At 57.0% G+C, this 17,229-nt stretch overlaps 1 protein-coding gene across 1 annotated transcript in view; it reads left to right on the forward strand.

The window, feature by feature from the left end:
• LOC309450157 (hexokinase-2) overlaps positions 1-16,911 on the forward strand; it is a 29,848-nt gene extending 12,937 nt beyond the window's left edge. Inside the window, exons 3-18 of the mRNA XM_082072846.1 lie at positions 1,913-2,061; positions 2,921-3,040; positions 4,702-4,797; positions 4,931-5,030; positions 5,278-5,461; positions 6,037-6,192; positions 6,990-7,223; positions 8,318-8,622; positions 9,082-9,230; positions 10,853-10,972; positions 11,630-11,725; positions 12,697-12,796; positions 12,941-13,124; positions 13,379-13,534; positions 13,982-14,215; positions 15,247-16,911. Of these exons, the coding sequence (XP_081928972.1) occupies positions 1,913-2,061; positions 2,921-3,040; positions 4,702-4,797; positions 4,931-5,030; positions 5,278-5,461; positions 6,037-6,192; positions 6,990-7,223; positions 8,318-8,622; positions 9,082-9,230; positions 10,853-10,972; positions 11,630-11,725; positions 12,697-12,796; positions 12,941-13,124; positions 13,379-13,534; positions 13,982-14,215; positions 15,247-15,391 (2,528 nt within the window). The 3' untranslated portion in view covers positions 15,392-16,911. The remainder of the gene's footprint in view (positions 1-1,912; positions 2,062-2,920; positions 3,041-4,701; positions 4,798-4,930; positions 5,031-5,277; positions 5,462-6,036; positions 6,193-6,989; positions 7,224-8,317; positions 8,623-9,081; positions 9,231-10,852; positions 10,973-11,629; positions 11,726-12,696; positions 12,797-12,940; positions 13,125-13,378; positions 13,535-13,981; positions 14,216-15,246) is intronic.
• Positions 16,912-17,229: the final 318 nt, after the last annotated feature.

A 17,229-nucleotide genomic window follows, 5' to 3' on the forward strand; every position in this document is an offset into this window, starting at 1 on the left:
GGGGTGTAACCTCAGCCAACAGCAGCCGGAGCATCACGGCCTGCACAGGGTGATGGGCTGGGACCCCTGAGATCCCGGACCCCGTGTCAACCCCGGGGTGATACCCTGGTACCCTGGTGACACCCTGACCCCCCTGGGGTGATACCCTGATCCCCTGGGATGATACTGTGGAGCCCCAGGGTGATACCCTGACCCCCCTGGGATGATACCATGGAGCCCCAGGGTGACACCCTGATACCCTGGGGTGATATCCTGACCTCCCAGGGTGATACCCTGATCCCCTGGGATGATACCGTGGAGCCCCAGGGTGATACCCTGATTCCCTGGGGTGACACCCTGACCCCCCTGGGGTGATACCCTGATCCCCTGGGATGATACCATGGAGCCCCAGGGTGATACCCTGACCCCCCTGGGATGATACCATGGAGCCCCGGGGTGACACCCTGATACCCTGGGGTGATATCCTGACCCCCCAGGGTGATACCCTGACCCCCCAGTGCTCCCCCTGTTCTCCATCCCGAGCGCCAAGGCTGTTGAACTCCGTTCAAGACCTCTCAGCCTGTCTTATTCCTCATCTTCTCATTTCCTCGGAGCACAAGGACAGCTTTTCATAGACCTTTTCAGCCGCAGAGGGATTTTCTAAAGCCGCTCTCGGCCCAGGCTCCGAGTCGGTCACCGTCCGCAGTTCCCTCGCCCCGAGTCCCCGGCGGGTCAGCCCCAGGAAAGGCGTCAGGACAGATGGACGCCCCGCGGGCTGGGACCGCGAGCTGCCTTTTCAGCTGGAGTCACTGGAGATGCTGGCTGGCCTGGTGGCGTTTGAATACTAATAAACCACGCTTTTTGTTTCGACTGTAGCCCCTTTGTAAAGGCACCGGCGGGCACAATGCGGTCCCCGGGCGCTGTGATCTGCCCCGGGGAGCCAGCGCAGCACATTTAATGCATTCAGAAATCGAACACTGCTGAGAGAGGGCTTTCCCCCAGCCCTCGCCCCACACTGCTAGGTATTTAAAACAGCCAGCTTGGCGCTTTTCCCGCAGCCTGGCTCTGGGTTGGTCCAAAATTCAGCAAACTGCCTTGGTGCCTGGGACAATAAACACAAACCGGAGGGGAAACCCGCTGGGCTCTGCCCTCGGGTCCTGGAGGCAGCTGGACCTGGGGCTCCTCTTGGCCAACACCAGTGGAAAAACGCCGCTGCTGCTTCTCCGGCTGCCCAGGAAAGGCAACAATGAGCCCCTGAAGGTCCCGCAGGATTTTTTCCCTCCCTGGTTTCCTGCTTACACCCCAATGTTGCCTTCGGCGAGAAGCCACATGCCAGGAGTGCACGGGATTCCTGGGGCAGGGGAGGTTGTGCTGGATCGTGGCAGCCAAGCCTGAACACAGGTTGGCTTTTCTTTTCCGTGTATCAAATGTTTTGCCAAACTCTAGTGTTTCATCAGCTGGCTGGAGGGATTTTAACTTGAGAATGAGGAGCTTTCGTGGGCATCCTGTGTCAACAGGGCCAGGAACGAGTCTGCTGCCTTCTTCTGTTCTTCTCTTTGGGCATGGGCTGGTCTGGGGGGGCGGTGGGGTCTGTCCTTCTGCCAACAGATGCACCCCAGCTCATCCACCATCCCCGCGCTCCAGCCCAGGGCAACAGGACACGTCCCAAAGGAGCCGCTTTGATCCCCCATCAGCTCTGGGGGTGCCGAGGAGCGGTGGGAAATGCAGCCACAGCTCTGATAAAATAAAACATAGTATCTAAAATATAATAATAAATACAATAATTTAAAAAAATGTAAAAAAATCATACCTTACCGTTGTCTTTGTGAGGTAGCTTGTAACTTCCTCACGGCTCTGGGCTCTCTGTGTTGGCACCGACGCTACTGAAAGGGACCTGCGGAGTGATAACAAATGGTGGTTCTTGTCCCCACAGAGGACGGGGATTTCCTGGCGCTGGACCTCGGTGGCACCAACTTCCGCGTGCTGAGGGTCAAGGTGTCGGACAACGGGCTGCAGAAGGTGGAGATGGAGAACCAGATCTACGCCATCCCCGAGGAGCTCATGCGGGGCAGCGGGGTGCAGGTGGGTCCCACCTCCTCCCCATCCCCGCCTGCCTGGGCTCCCCCCACCTGCAGAGCTTCACCCCATGGGAACCCCCATCTGGGGCAGTTCTGCTGCTTTGGGCTGGTGGCACCTGAGACCTGGAGCTGGGCGATGGGGCTGGAGCAGCTCTGGGCACCCCTTTGCTGCCCTTCCCAGGGGGAATCGCAGAATGTCAGGGGTTGAAGGGACCTGGAAAGCTCATCCAGTGCAATCCCCCCATGGAGCAGGAACACCCAGATGAGGTTACACAGGAAGGTGTCCAGGCGGGTTGGAATGTCTGCAGAGACGGAGACTCCACAACCCCCCTGGGCAGCCTGGGCCAGGCTCTGCCACCCTCACTGGGACGAAGTTTCTTCTCATATTTAAGTGGAACCTTTTGTGTTCCAGTTTGAACCCATTACCCCTTGTTCTGTCACTGGTTGTGGCTCCATCCTCCTGACACTCCCCCTTTAGATATCTGTGAACATGAATGAGTCCCCCCTCAGTCTCCTCTTGTCCAGCTCCAGAGCCCCAGCTCCCTCAGCCTTTCCTCACCCGGGAGATGCTCCACTCCCTTCAGCATCTTTGTTGCCCTGCGCTGGACTCTCTGCAGCAGTTCCCTGTCCTGCTGGAACTGAGGGGCCACAACTGGACACAAGATTCCAGGTGTGGTCTCCCCAGGGCAGAGCAGAGGGGCAGGAGAATCTGCCTTCCTGGGGTGATTAGCTCCTGACACTGAGTCTGGTGATGGTGAGGCCCATGGATGTGATGGGGTGACAGACCCCGGTTCCTCGGGCAGGCTGGGCTGCGGGCTCTGCTCTGGTTCATCACCTCGCCTCATTCTTTGCCTTTTTTTCAGCTCTTCGACCACATCGCCGAGTGCTTGGCCAACTTCATGGAGAAGCTGAAAATCAAAGACAAGAAGCTCCCTCTGGGGTTCACCTTCTCCTTCCCGTGTCACCAGACCAAGCTGGATGAGGTGAGCGAAGGTCTCACGTCCTTCCGAGGATTGGGGTGCAGTGGGACGGGGTGAGCTCTCACCTGTCCCACACTGATTGAGCTTTTGCTTTTAATTAGCAGCATTGAGTTGGGGTAGTGTATAAGGTCTCGGTGCTGAAGGGAGCAAAGGATGCGCCCTGGGGCTTGCAGGGGTCTAGAAGGTGATATTTCACAGAATCACAGAATTGACTGGGTTGGAAAAGACCTCAGAGATCATCGAGTCCAACCCTTGGTCCAACTCCAGTCCATTTATTAGATCATGGCACTAAGTGCCATGGCCAATCTCAGTTTAAAAACCTCCAGGGCCGGTGAGTCCAGCACCTCCCTGGGCAGCCATTCCAATCCTGACCACTCTCTCTGTAAAGAATTTCTTTCTAATCTCCAGCCTCAATTTCCCCTGGCAGAGTTGAAGCCCATGGCCCCTTGTCCTATTGCTGATGCCTGGGAGAAGAGCCCAATCCCCACCTGGCTAGAACTGCCCTTCAGGTAGTTCTAGAGAGTGCTGAGCTCAGCTCTGAGCCTCCTCTTCTCCAGACTGAACAAGCCCAGCTCCCTCAGCCTCTCCCCATAGGTCTTATGTTCAACGTGCCGGTCACTCTGGCACAGTCGCCTCCACGAAAAAGCAGCTTATTCCCCTGCGCAGAGAGAGCTGAAGGAGCGCGGCTGCGGCGGGAGCGGCTCCAGCCGCCCGCAGCCAAAGGCAGCCAGACGTGCCGAGCATCACATCCCATCCCCGGCACGCAGCGGCGCGGGGGAGGCGCGGGGGGGTCGCCGAGCCCCGGGCGAGCCGGGAACCGAGGGCTGTCAGCTCCGCTCAGCCGCACCGGCTCTGCCGACCGCGCCGGGAGACCAACCATCTCGGCGAGCAGCCCGGCCGGGACACGTGGCCCCGCTCCTGCGCCCGCGGCCGCCGCCGGCTCCCGCGCCTTGCCCTGATCTCACCCGGCGTCCCGGGCAGGGCGGGCGGCTCCATGGCGCGCTGGCCGCCCGGCACGTCCTCCCCGCGTGGGAGCGCGGCGGCGTTTCGGACCAGCGATGGGGCGAGTTGTGCTCTCGTGCCTGAGCGGTTCAGCAGAAGTAACGAGGAAGGAGATTAATGCTTTTCCTCATGGTAGATGCGGGGACTGTATAAAAAAAACAAACAAAAACCAAACCAACAAAGACACTGGGAGAAGAAGCATCTGTCCCCAGTGACCTTGTCTGCTTCTCTCCATGCCTCAGTTTCCCCATCTGAGTGTTTGCCTCTCTAAGGCTCTAGGGCTGGAGATTTCAATGCAATCGAGTCCTGCGCTGGCTCTGGTGCCTCTGGCCACAGGGACGGTCAGACCCCGACCCCTTCGGGCCGGCTCAGGGAGCTCCCGTACACCTGTGAACAGCTTTTGCTTCAGGGCTCCATAAAACGAGCCATGGGAATCGTGTTCCTTCCTGCCGGCGGGAGCAACGAGCAGCTCGCCTGCTATTTCGTGGCCATAAACTTTATCTGCACAGAGGTGCGGAAATAATGGCTGCTCCCGCTGATAACAGGAGGGACTCACGGCCGTGCTGTGTGTCCCTCCAGCCCTCGCCGTGCACGGGGAGCGCGCTGGGCGGGGGGAACACGTGTGGGTCCCTCCTGCATCCCTTCTGGCTTTTTCTCCGTAGAGCATCCTCGTTACCTGGACAAAAGGATTCAAATGCAGCAGCGTGGAGGGGAAAGACGTGGTGTCAATGCTGCGCAAGTCCATCAAGAAAAGAGGGGTAAGAGGCTGGGCAGGACTGGGGTGGCGGGACGGGGGCACACGGTTCCCTGGCACAAGGATCGTGACAGCAGGAGATGTTTTGGTCTGTTTTGGCTGCGCTGACTCCATTTTTCTTCTCTCCACCATCTCAGGATTTCGACATTGACATCGTGGCTGTGGTCAATGACACCGTCGGGACCATGATGACCTGCGGCTATGACGATCATAACTGTGAAGTTGGCCTCATTGTGGGTGAGTTGCGGCAAGGAGGGAGAATTGGGATTGATTTCTGCATCAGCTCCAGGAGGAGATCGCATTTCTTGCAGTTTTCAGGGTCTTTTTTGGGGAAAAAGAAAGGGGAAGCAATGTTAGGTAACCAGCATTGCTCAATGTTTGTTTTCTTCCGTCTCCACTTTCTGTGTTGCATTTGGCTGTTGCTAATTCTGGGGGATAGGGGAAGGCAGGATCCTCTCTCACTCCATCCCTGTGCCTGTTTCAGGTACCGGTACCAACGCCTGTTACATGGAGGAGATGCGACACATCGACCTGGTGGAAGGGGACGAAGGCCGCATGTGCATCAACATGGAGTGGGGGGCGTTCGGTGACGACGGCGTGCTCAACGACATCCGCACCGAGTTCGACCGCGAGATAGACATGGGCTCGCTCAACCCTGGCAAACAATTGTAAGCGGATTCTTGGCTTCGGCTCAGGCTCACGGTTTGCTCTGCATTGTCCGTCCCCCCGTTGCGCTGGCGGTGGCGGCACCGCAGAGGTCATCCTAGTTAACTAGGTCACCGCGTCCCCGCTGTGCCAGCTACGCCGATGCACACAGGGGCTGTATCCCAAATTTGGGGTGATGCGCCCAACTGAACCACTCAACACCCGCTTCCTCTGAGCCTTTCGCTCCAATGTTATGGGTTCGGTTTCTTGCCAGCCCGGGCAAACGCCACCACCTCACATCCACATCCAAGTCATGTGGATTTCCCATTCCCTGGGTGGCTTCAGGTAGCACAGGTGGGATTTGGGGCGTTCTCTGCAAACTGACAGACCCCCCTCAGGTAGTCACAAGTTCTCCTTGCAGGCTGACGGTTGTGTCAGTGTGGTTTATTTTCTCAGTGAAGGGATAAGCTGCTCTGGAAGCAGATTACCTGGATTGCCGTTCCCCCTGGAAGGCTGCTGGGTGTTGTTCACACCAACCCGCCGCCATCTCACGGCACACGCAGCCGAACAAACGCGTCTTGTGCTTTCCCCGGGGCAGGTTTGAGAAGATGATCAGCGGGATGTACATGGGAGAGCTGGTCAGGCTCATCCTGGTGAAGATGGCCAAGGAAGGGCTCCTGTTTGGAGGAAGGCTCACCCCAGATCTGCTCACTACTGGCCACTTTGAGACCAGATACGTCTCTGCTATTGAGAAGTAAGTAGGATCTGGGTGTTTTCCTGTAGTTCTAGCACATCTCCTGACATCTGTGCTGGTGGAAAACAGCACCCATCGCAGAGCTATACACAGACCATCATGAGCCAGCACTGGGCCCTTGTGGCCAGGAAGCCAATGGGACCTGGGGTGGGTTAGAAGGGGGTGGTCAGTAGGTCAGAGAGGTTCTCCTGCCCCTCTGCTCTGCCCTGGGGAGACCACACCTGGAATCTTGTGTCCAGTTGTGGCCCCTCAGTTCCAGCAGGACAGGGAACTGCTGGAGAGAGTCCAGCGCAGGGCAACAAAGATGCTGAAGGGAGTGGAGCATCTCCCGGGTGAGGAAAGGCTGAGGGAGCTGGGGCTCTGGAGCTGGACAAGAGGAGACTGAGGGGGGACTCATTCATGGGGATCAATATCTAAAGGGGGAGTGTCAGGAGGATGGAGCCAGGCTCTTCTCGGTGACAACCAGTGACAGGAGAAGGGCTAATGGGTTCAAACTGGAACACAGGAGGTTCCACTTACATTTGAGAAGAAACTTCTTCCTGGTGAGGGTGTCAGAGCCTGGCCCAGGCTGCCCAGGGGGTTGTGGAGTCTCCTTCTGTGCAGACATTCCAACCCGCCTGGACACCTTCCTGTGTAACCTCATCTGGGTGTTCCTGCTCCATGGGGGGATTGCCCTGGATGAGCTTTCCAGGTCCCTTCCAACCCCTGACACACTGTGATTCTGTGATTCTGTGAGTCTTCAGATGGCAACAGCTGGATTTCCAGGCAGGAATCCTTATTTCTTCTTTGATGTGCAGGGAGAAGGAAGGGCTGCAGAAAGCCCACGAGATCCTCAGCAAGCTGGGCCTGGAGCCATCTCATGAAGACTGTGTGGCCACCCACCGCATCTGCCAGATCGTGTCCACCCGCTCGGCCAACCTGTGCGGGGCCACCCTGGCAGCCGTGCTGCGGCGCATCAAGGAGAACAAGGGGCTGGACCGGCTGCGCTCCACGGTCGGCGTGGATGGCTCCGTCTACAAGAAGCATCCCCAGTAAGTCCGTGGAGAAAAGGTGGGGGGAGAGAGCACAGATCCATTCCTACCAGCAGTGGATAAAGCTTGGCTCAAGGAAAGCACCTCCAGATAGTGATAGGACAAGGGGAAATGGCCTCAGGTTGCACCAGGGGAGGTTTAGACTGGATATGAGGAAAACTTTGTTCTTGGAAAGGGCTGTGTGAGGTTCAACAGGCCAAGTGCCGGGTCCTGCCCTTGGGCCACAACAACCCCATGAACGCTGCAGCTGGGGAAGAGCGGCTGGAAAGGACATGGGGGTGTTGGTGACAGCGGCTGAACATGAGCCAGCGTGTGCCCAGGTGGCCAAGAGGCCACCAGCATCCTGGCTGGTACCAGCACTGTGTGGCCAGCAGGCCCAGGGCAGCGACCGTCCCTGTGCTGGGACCTGGGGAGGAAAAACCTCGAATCCTGGGGCAGTTCTGGGCCCCTCAGCTCAGGGCTCAAAATGGCGGCACCAAAATCACCTCGGGGCTCAAAATGGCGGCACCAAAATCACCTCAGGGTTCAAAATGGCGGCCCCAGGGGTGGTGGGATCAGCTCATGAAAGCCCTTGAGGTGCTGGAGCGAGTTGAGAGAAGGGAACGGAGCTGGTGAGGGGCTGGAGCACAAGTGTGATGGAGCGGCTGAGGGACCTGGGGGTTCAGCTGGAGAACAGGAGCTGAGGGGAGACCTTCTGATCTCTGAACTGCCTGAAAGGAGCTTGGAGCCAGGGGGGTCGGGCTCTGCTCCCCAGGAACAAGCGCCAGGAGCAGAGGAAACGGCCTCAAGTTGCGCCAGGGGAGGTTGAGGTTGGATGTGGGAACAATTTCTTCCCCAAAGGGCTGTGGGGCATTGGAACAGGCTGCCCAGGGCAGTGCTGGAGTCACCATCCCTGGAGGGGTTCAAAAGGTGTTTAGATGAGGTTCTCAGGGACACGGGTTAGTGCTAGAGCTGGGTTATGGTTGGACTCATCTTGAGGGTCTCTTCCCACTGAAATGGTTCTATGACTATAAATATTCCCCTGGGCACCTCCGTTTGGATTCCGAAGGGCCCCAGCCCCATCACGTACTCAACTCCTCTTTCCTCCTCCGTAGCTTCGCCCGGCGTCTCCACAAGACCGTGCGGAAGCTGCTGCCGGACTGCGAGATCCGTTTCGTGCGGTCGGAGGACGGAAGCGGCAAAGGGGCGGCCATGGTGACGGCGGTGGCCTACAGACTGGCCGCCCAGCACCAGGCACGGCAGCAGATCTTGGAAGCGCTGAAGCTGAGCCACGAGCAGCTCCTGGAGGTGAAGCAAAGGATGAGGGCGGAGATGGAGAAGGGGCTGGGCAAGGAGACGCACGCAGAGGCGACGGTGAAGATGCTGCCCACCTACGTGTGCTCCACCCCGGACGGGACAGGTGAGGTACCGGGTGGATCAGCCCACGTGTGTCTTGCCCAGCGTCGCTGCTCCCAGCACCCGCACCACGCAGGGAAGGGCTGGGACCTTTCCCATGGCCAGTTCCCTGTTTGTGGTGGGAGTGGCACAAAGCTCTTGAACCTCCAGTACGATACTGGGAAAAGCGGCTGAGCCTCCGGGACGTTCTGCACTTGACTTAACACAAAGCCTGGCTTTCACTGTGGTTTTCGCCACCGCGATTGTCCTGGGTCTGTCGGTGGCTTGGGTGTGTTCCTGCCCCTCGGCTTGACGCCCTGTGATCTCCCGAGGCTGGAGCAACCTCCCCATTGCCCGCACCCGCTGCTCCCGCACGCCTCCTGCTTTCTGGTCCCGTCCCGGGAAGATTCAGATCAGCTTTGCGCCATGTCCGTGATGCCCTATGTCAAGGTTTCTCTCCTAACGATTCTCTCTCGGCTTTCAGAAAAGGGAGATTTCCTCGCCCTGGACCTGGGAGGTACCAATTTCCGTGTGCTGCTGGTGCGCGTGAGGAACGGGATGCGGCGCGGCGTGGAGATGCACAACAAGATCTACTCCATCCCGGTGGAGATCATGCAGGGGACGGGGGAGGAGGTGAGGACGGGCAGCTGGAGGTGGGAAACCGAGGCACGGTTCCTGGGGCGGCAGCAGACGTGGGTGCTGGGTGTCCACGGGAGCTGCTTTTCCTTGCTCTGCTCTGTACAGCACCAGGAGGGTGGAGAAGGCTGGTGCTCTCCTGCTTCTAGAGCAGCTAGTTCTGCCCAAGGCGCTGGAGTTGGAAATGCGCTTTAGGAAGCGTGAAACTGGTTTTTAGGTTAGAAATCGTGTCATTCCCAGACATCACTGAGCCTCCCCGAATCCCACACACTCCACAGCGGCAGACAAGCACCATCCCCATTTCCCAGGTAGCAAAACCACAACACAAGCAGTAAGAGGCATCTCCAGAGCCTTATTTGCAGATGGAAAGAGTTTTGCAAACCACTCCGGGCGGTGCTCAGGGACTGGGAGTGTTTCTAGCAGACGGGCTCTGGGGACACCTTGCAAAGGGACCAGGTTCCCGTGTCACCCACGGGCAGCTGGTCGCCTCCCGCTGGCCCCTCCGTCCCTGCTGGGCCTTGGAGGTGTCACGGTGACGTGACCGCGTTGTCGGTGGAGAAGAGAAGCTGTTTTAGGCTCACTCACCTCCCACAGCGCCCTGGTCTGTTCAAACCCTGTTGGTGATAGAGCGTACTATCAGCAAGTTTGCTGATGACACCAAGCTGGGAGGAGTGGTGACACTGGAGGCTGTGCTGCCATCAGAGACCTGGACAGGCTGGAGAGCTGGGCAGGGAATAATTTAATGAAATAGAACAAGGGCAAGTGTAGAGTCTTGAATCTGGGCAGGAACAGCCACAGGTTCCAGTGTAAGTTGGGGAATGACCTATTAGAGAGCAGCGTAGGGGAAAGGGACCTGGGGGTCCTGGGAACAGCAGGGGGACCATGAGCCAGCACTGGGCCCTTGTGGCCAGGAAGCCAATGGGACCTGGGGTGGGTTAGAAGGGGGTGGTCAGTAGGTCAGAGAGGTTCTCCTGCCCCTCTGCTCTGCCCTGGGGAGACCACACCTGGAATCTTGTGTCCAGTGGTGGCCCCTCAGTTCCAGCAGGACAGGGAACTGCTGCAGAGAGTCCAGCGCAGGGCAACAAAGATGCTGGAGGGAGTGGAGCATCTCCCGGGTGAGGAAAGGCTGAGGGAGCTGGGGCTCTGGAGCTGGACAAGAGGAGACTGAGGGGGGACTCCTTCATGTTTACAGATATCTAAAGGGGGAGTGTCAGGAGGATGGAGCCAGGCTCTTCTCGGTGACAACCAGTGATAGGACAAGGGGTAATGGGTGCAAACTGGAACAGAAAAGGTTCCACTTAAATTTGAGAAGAAACTTGTTCCTGGTGAGGGTGTCAGAGCCTGGCCCAGGCTGCCCAGGGGGTTGTGGAGTCTCCTTTTGTGCAGACATTCCAACCCGCCTGGACACCTTCCTGTGTAACCTCATCTGGGTGTTCCTGCTCCATGGGGGGATTGCACTGGATGAGCTTTCCAGGGCCCTTCCAACCCCTGACATTCTGGGATCCTGTGATTCTGTGGCTTTGGGAATGGATCGACATCCCCAGTGGGTCGGGCGGGCTGGCAGCCAGCTGAGCATCTTGCTGCGATGGTAACTTCTCCCATGGGCTTTGCACACCCAGCTCTTTGACCACATCGTCCACTGCATCTCCGACTTCCTGGAATACATGGGGATGAAGGGCGTATCACTCCCGCTTGGATTCACCTTCTCCTTCCCGTGCCAGCAGACCAACCTGGACGAGGTAACCCCGACCCACGCGGCAGCGCGTGTGTGGTAGCGTCGAGGTTTGATTATGGGGTGACAATAAAACTGTGGCTGACGTATTGTTAACCCCCCTCTTCCCCCTTTAGCCCCTCGCTCTCCCCCCTTACGGCCATAAGGAAAAGGGACGAGATCCTCATGATCTCCCACTTTTACATGATGTATCACATGAATGGGTTGGGATACTTAGTTGGTCAGTTTTTGTCACCTGTTTCAGTTCAGTGCTCTTGGGAGATGTGCATCTATTCTTATCAATGATCTCACATTCCATTGCTATGTTCACCAAAACATGTATCTAGCTTTTCAGGAAAATGCAGCTAATATGAAGCTTTAGCTGATGGGCAAATTCACTACAAGAGAAACTTGTTTTTAACAAAACCAGGGCTGGCTGAAAAGCCAAAAGACGCTGGAAACACAACGTAGCAGCAGCAGTGACCATGGGGCAGGTCAGACAGAGACCCAGAGAGGGGGAGGCAGGAGCTCGGAGCTGCTGGTGCTTCTGCACCAAAGCAAACGCAGATCCCTTGAGCCGCGGGGTGTCCCCATGCGGGAGGGTCTGACCCCCAGAGCGGGGGACGGGGCGGCCGTGCCTCCCACCCAGCACCCCGGGGACTCACCGGGGGCGTTTCCACACCAGGGGATCCTCCTGAAGTGGACAAAAGGTTTCAAGGCGACTGGCTGTGAAGGAGAAGATGTGGTGAACCTGCTGAAGGAGGCGATTCACAGGAGGGAGGTGAGTGTCCGCGGAGCTGGGAGAAGCCGGCTGCTTGCTCCCGCATCCCGGCTGGCTTGGGCATCTTTAATTGGCCTGTAAAGCAAATTAATGGGCTGAGCACAGGGCTAATGAGTGTCTGAGTTTTAACAACTACCCTTAGTCATCACTGCAGGTTGGGTTTTCAGCCCCCGGAGCTAAGCGCTGGCTCCTGGCCATGGCTGGAGCAGACGTGTCTCACCGTGAGTGCGGGAGACACCGCGGTGCGGCCCACCCAGAGCTCCGGCTGTTTGTGGGGGGCTGTCCCAGCTCCTCTGCGCTTGGGTCTTGCTGGAGGAGTCTTGAGGTCCGAGCGTCCACCTGCAGACACGAGGGGCTGCAGGAGCTCCTGGGGGCCAGGAGGTTTTGGGTGCTCAGCAGGCGGGTCCTTTCCCAGCAGTGGGAGTGGATGGGCAGCCCCTGTTCCCCAGCAGTAACCCCTGCAATGCCATCCCTGTGGGCCCCCAGTTCCAGCAGGACAGGGAACTGCTGCAGAGAGTCCAGCGCAGGGCAACAAAGATGCTGAAGGGAGTGGAGCATCTCCCGGGTGAGGAAAGGCTGAGGGAGCTGGGGCTCTGGAGCTGGACAAGAGGACACTGAGGGGGGACTCATTCATGGGGATCAATATGGAAAGGGTGAGTGTCAGGAGGATGGAGCCAGGCTCTTCTCGGTGACAACCAGTGACAGGACAAGGGGCAATGGGTTCAAACTGGAACACAGGAGGTTCCACTTACATATGAGAAGAAACTTGTTCCTGGTGAGGGTGGCAGAGCCTGGCCCAGGCTGCCCAGGGGGGTTGTGGAGTCTCCTTCTGTGCAGACATTCCAACCGGCCTGGACACCTTCCTGTGTAACCTCATCTGGGTGTTCCTGCTCCATGGGGGGATTGACCTGGATGAGCTTTCCAGGGCCCTTCAACCCCTGACATTCTGGGATTCTGTGATCCCTCTGCAGGAATTTGACCTGGATGTGGTCGCGGTGGTGAATGACACGGTTGGCACCATGATGACCTGTGGGTACGAAGATCCGTATTGCGAAGTTGGGCTGATAGTCGGTGAGGACTGACGCTTTCTTACAGAACTCCTCTGCCCATGGTCCCAAACCTGCCCCCGCGGGCTGCCGAACGTGTCCCAGGGCTTTTCTCTTGCGTTCGCGCCTTTTCCAACAGCCCCTTTGAAAGCTGCTTCTCTCTCTGCAGGCACAGGCAGCAACGCCTGTTACATGGAGGAGATGAGGAACGTGGAGCTGGTGGAAGGGGAGGAGGGCAGGATGTGTGTCAATATGGAGTGGGGGGCGTTTGGTGACAACGGGTGCTTGGATGACATACGGACAGAGTTTGACATGGCAGTGGATGAGCTGTCTCTCAACCCTGGGAAGCAAAGGTGCGTGGTGGCTTTGGGGGGCTGGGGGGGCCTCCGATGAGGCTGGGTGTCCAGGAACAGGTCCGTGCTGCCCCACTTGGTGGATCATCAGGGGACAAGTCTGGCTTTGCGACACACCGGTGTGTCCCTTGTCCCCTTGCGCTGCTGGGCTTGGTCCAGGGGGTTGTGTCAATGGCATCTGGCAGAGCTGGGGTCCCGATCCAGACCCAGCGTCCCTTCGTATCCTGATGTCCAGCCTTGCCTAACCTTCCTAGGTTTGAGAAGATGATCAGCGGGATGTACCTGGGGGAGATCGTCCGAAACATCCTGATGGATTTCACCAAGCGAGGGCTGCTCTTCCGCGGACGCATCTCAGAGAGGCTGAAGACCAGAGGGATCTTTGAGACCAAGTTCCTGTCCCAGATAGAAAGGTGAGGCCCACCAGGCTCTGTCCTTACAGCTGCGGAACAGGGCAGAGCTGTCATTTGGGGGAAAGTGTTGCCAGGGCTTGTGGAAGCCCCAGGATGGGGCCAGGACGGCATAGGGTGCTGCAATGCAGATAAATCAACAAGATCTGTGTGGTGTTGAGAGACAAGGAAACTGAGGTTGGCAACACAGGCGCCTCTTTATCCTCTGCCTGGGACAGAGAAGGTTCAATAACCATCGTGCTCCGAGTCAGTGGCTTTGTCCTGAGATAACCCCATTGATTGGGATGTAACACCAGAGCCACGTCCAGGTCTGAGCGCTGAGGTTGGGGAGGTGCAGAGTCCCTGCGGTCGGTGTCACCAGCGTCCCTGGGCTCTGCGGGGTGTAGATAAGGAAGAAGCCGCCCACTCAGGTCGCTCCGTCTCCTAACGCCGTCCCTCGTGTCCCCACAGCGACTGCCTGGCCCTGCTCCAGGTCCGCTCCATCCTGCAGCACCTCGGCCTGGAGAGCACGTGCGACGACAGCATCATCGTGAAGGAGGTGTGCACGGTGGTGGCGCGGCGCGCGGCTCAGCTCTGCGGGGCCGGCATGGCGGCCGTGGTGGACAAGATCCGGGAGAACCGCGGGCTGGACTTCCTCAAGGTCACGGTCGGCGTGGACGGCACGCTCTACAAGCTGCACCCTCAGTGAGTTGCTCAGTTGCATCTGCCCAGTAAGAGCTGGTGTGGGATGGGTAGCTGGGGAGGAAAGGGGGTATTTTGGCTTCTCCAGGGCTTGCCAGTAGCTCAGCGATCTAAACACTGTTGAGGCGCAGCAAGAACCGGCTGTTCCCTAAGGCATGGGTCACCAAGGCAGATAACACAGCAGCTGAGGCCAGTTTGACATGGAGATGCCACCAGCTTCAACCAGCCCCACAGGAGCAGTCAGGGGGATGAGCAGGTCTGATCCGAGCAGCCGGTCCCTGATCCGGGTTAAAAGGGCCCATAGCCAAGCAGAGCTGAAGGCTGGAACTCCTAAGAAAATGTTGCTCAGACTGGGACTAAAGGCACAGGGCTGAGCTTAAACAGGGCGCATGGGGAGAGGGAGGGAGGGCTATGGAGGGGGGTGAGGCTGGTCAGGGCTGGGAGGTTTATTAGTGCTCTCAGGGCTTGGTGGGACTAGAGAAGGGGACAGATTTGGCCACGGGGACATAAGGACATTGAGGGACTAGAGAGAGTGCAGAGGAGGTGACAGAGCTGGTGAGGGGCTGGAGCACAAGTGTGATGGGAGCGGCTGAGGGACCTGGGGGGTTCAGCTGGAGAACAGGAGCTGAGGGGAGACCTTCTGATCTCTGAACTGCCTGAAAGGAGCTTGGAGCCAGGGGGGTCGGGCTCTGCTCCCCAGGAACAAGCGCCAGGAGCAGAGGAAACGGCCTCAAGTTGCGCCAGGGGAGGTTGAGGTTGGATGTGGGAACAATTTCTTCCCCAAAGGGCTGTGGGCATTGGAACAGGCTGCCCAGGGCAGTGCTGGAGTCACCATCCCTGGAGGGTTGGACAGACGGACATGAGGTTCTCAGGACATGGGGCAGCGCTGGGGGTGGGTTACAGGTGGATTTACGGTTCTATGAGTGTGTTCTGCTAAGCGTGAAGCTGCCGGGGGGTGGCGTGGACCTGATGGGGGTGCGCAGGGGTTTGTCCACGGCAGGTTGCATCAGCCTCTCCCTCCCCATGCCCCGCAGCTTCTCCACCGTCATGCACGAAACAGTGAAGCAGTTGTCTCCCAAGTGCGAAGTGACCTTCCTGCAGTCGGAGGACGGCAGCGGCAAGGGCGCGGCGCTCATCACGGCGGTGGCCTGCCGGATCCGGGAGGCCGGCCAGCGATAGGAGGCAGGATGGAGGTTTGCCGAAGAGTTTGGTTTCAGCAAAAACAGGACATTTCCCCAGCCGCCCCCCCCTCTCCGTACACACACACACACGTCCGTGGCCTCCCCTCGCAAGCAGACTCTTAGCTTTACTTGTTCTCAGTGGGACTGGAGATGCTGTGTGCTTTGTATAGAGTTGTCTTGGGAGTTTTATTGCATGCCATAAAAGTGCACATCAAGTAAAGCTAAAAGTGTCTTTTGGCTGTCTACCCGCATCTCCAGTTAGAGCTGGACGGTTCCACCTGCAGCCTCCCCCAAACACCAGCTCTCCTCCCACCTCACCACTCTCGCATCTTCCCTAACAGCAGAATCGATAATGCCAGAATAATTAAGACACTGCATTGTCACTTTATAGTAACTGGTACCTATTTATGTATGTCGGAGTTGTAGCGTGTCCGTGCTGTAGAAAGCAAACCTCTTTAAGATTGGGCTAAAGACCTGCATTAGTCTTTTACCCTGATCAAGGCTGTTTTATTTCCATGAAAGTCATGGTAACTCTTAAAGCACAGGGTGCAGAATTTCAACCGGCGTGTTCCGAGTCTGCGCTGCAAGATACCAAGTATCTCTGTTGGTGAGCAATACTAAAGAACTGCTGGACCCCAGCTGGAGGTTCCCTCTGACTGCTCCAGCAGAGCATGTGCCTGGAAATAATTTGGGGACTCAGGGTCTAATCCCATTTCCCGACCTCTCACCCGCACCCTACATCGTGTAGTAACGTGGTATATCTGTGTGTTACACCCCCCAAAACCACTGGCCCCTTCCCCGGTGCGTGCGCGGCACGAGGAGCCGGCGCCGGGTCGGGCTCGTCCCCGCGCCCCAAACGCGGCGGCGGGTCCGGTTTGCTTTTTGTCTGTGAAATAGTGCTGCGTCCTCACTCTTGTAGGTGACACCTGGATTTATACACTGTATATTTATGTTTCAGGATATCATATGTCTTTTTGTGTACATAGTCTCGGGACGGGGGGGGGTATAGTGTTTTAGTTGTAGCTTCACCTTTTAATGTCATTTAAGAGCGGTACAGAGTACTTATTTTCTTGTGTTATTTTTTAATTTAAGTTTTTCTTGGGGTAGACTGGAGAGAGAGACCCAGATTCCTGAGGGCAGTTGTACAAGAGGTTTGGGCCTTCTGAATTTACCACCAGAACAAAAGGGAAACCAGCAAATTACTAATAATTCCCACAAACACACCTTCGGTTTGGAGGATAGAGTTTCTGTCTATTTTTGTGTATATTTTTATATTGCTTGGGGCAGCCTCATTACCAAAAGTATCTCTTCTATGTTGGGGGTCAACTTCAGTAGCACAACTTTCAAGCAAAATTACTCTTTGGGCATTTTAAATGCTTATTTTTTTATAAGCCTCAAGACAATTTAAACAAATCAAATCTGTGTATAGAAACGATGTAAGAAACCAAGTTTAGTGGAAGTTTTAGAAGATATTAAATAAATTGCTGAAAGATGACATAGAAATCCTCTAATACGGTACCAAGCAGTTGTGTGTGATTCTTTCCTGACCAGAGCAGCATTTTGCTTACCGGAAAACCAAACCAGACGTGGTTTAACCGCCGCACCGCGCAGAAGGTCGTGTTAGCGGCTGTATTTTCAATCTCTTATCCAGCTGTGCCCCTTTGGAAACACGTAGCATTCGGATCACTTAGCGAGCTGTAGTTTTGGGGGGAGAGTGGGAAGGATTGGGACTGTGGGCTCTGCTTTTGTAGCTCCAGGATTCAGGGGGTGAGAAGGAATGGGGGGTTCCTTTCCCTCTTGGAACAGAGGAAATTCAGTTGTGGCGCAAGTTCCTGG

The sequence above is a fragment of the Streptopelia decaocto genome, assembly GCF_964273445.1.
Source record: "Streptopelia decaocto genome assembly, chromosome: 25".
Lineage (NCBI taxonomy): Eukaryota > Metazoa > Chordata > Aves > Columbiformes > Columbidae > Streptopelia > Streptopelia decaocto.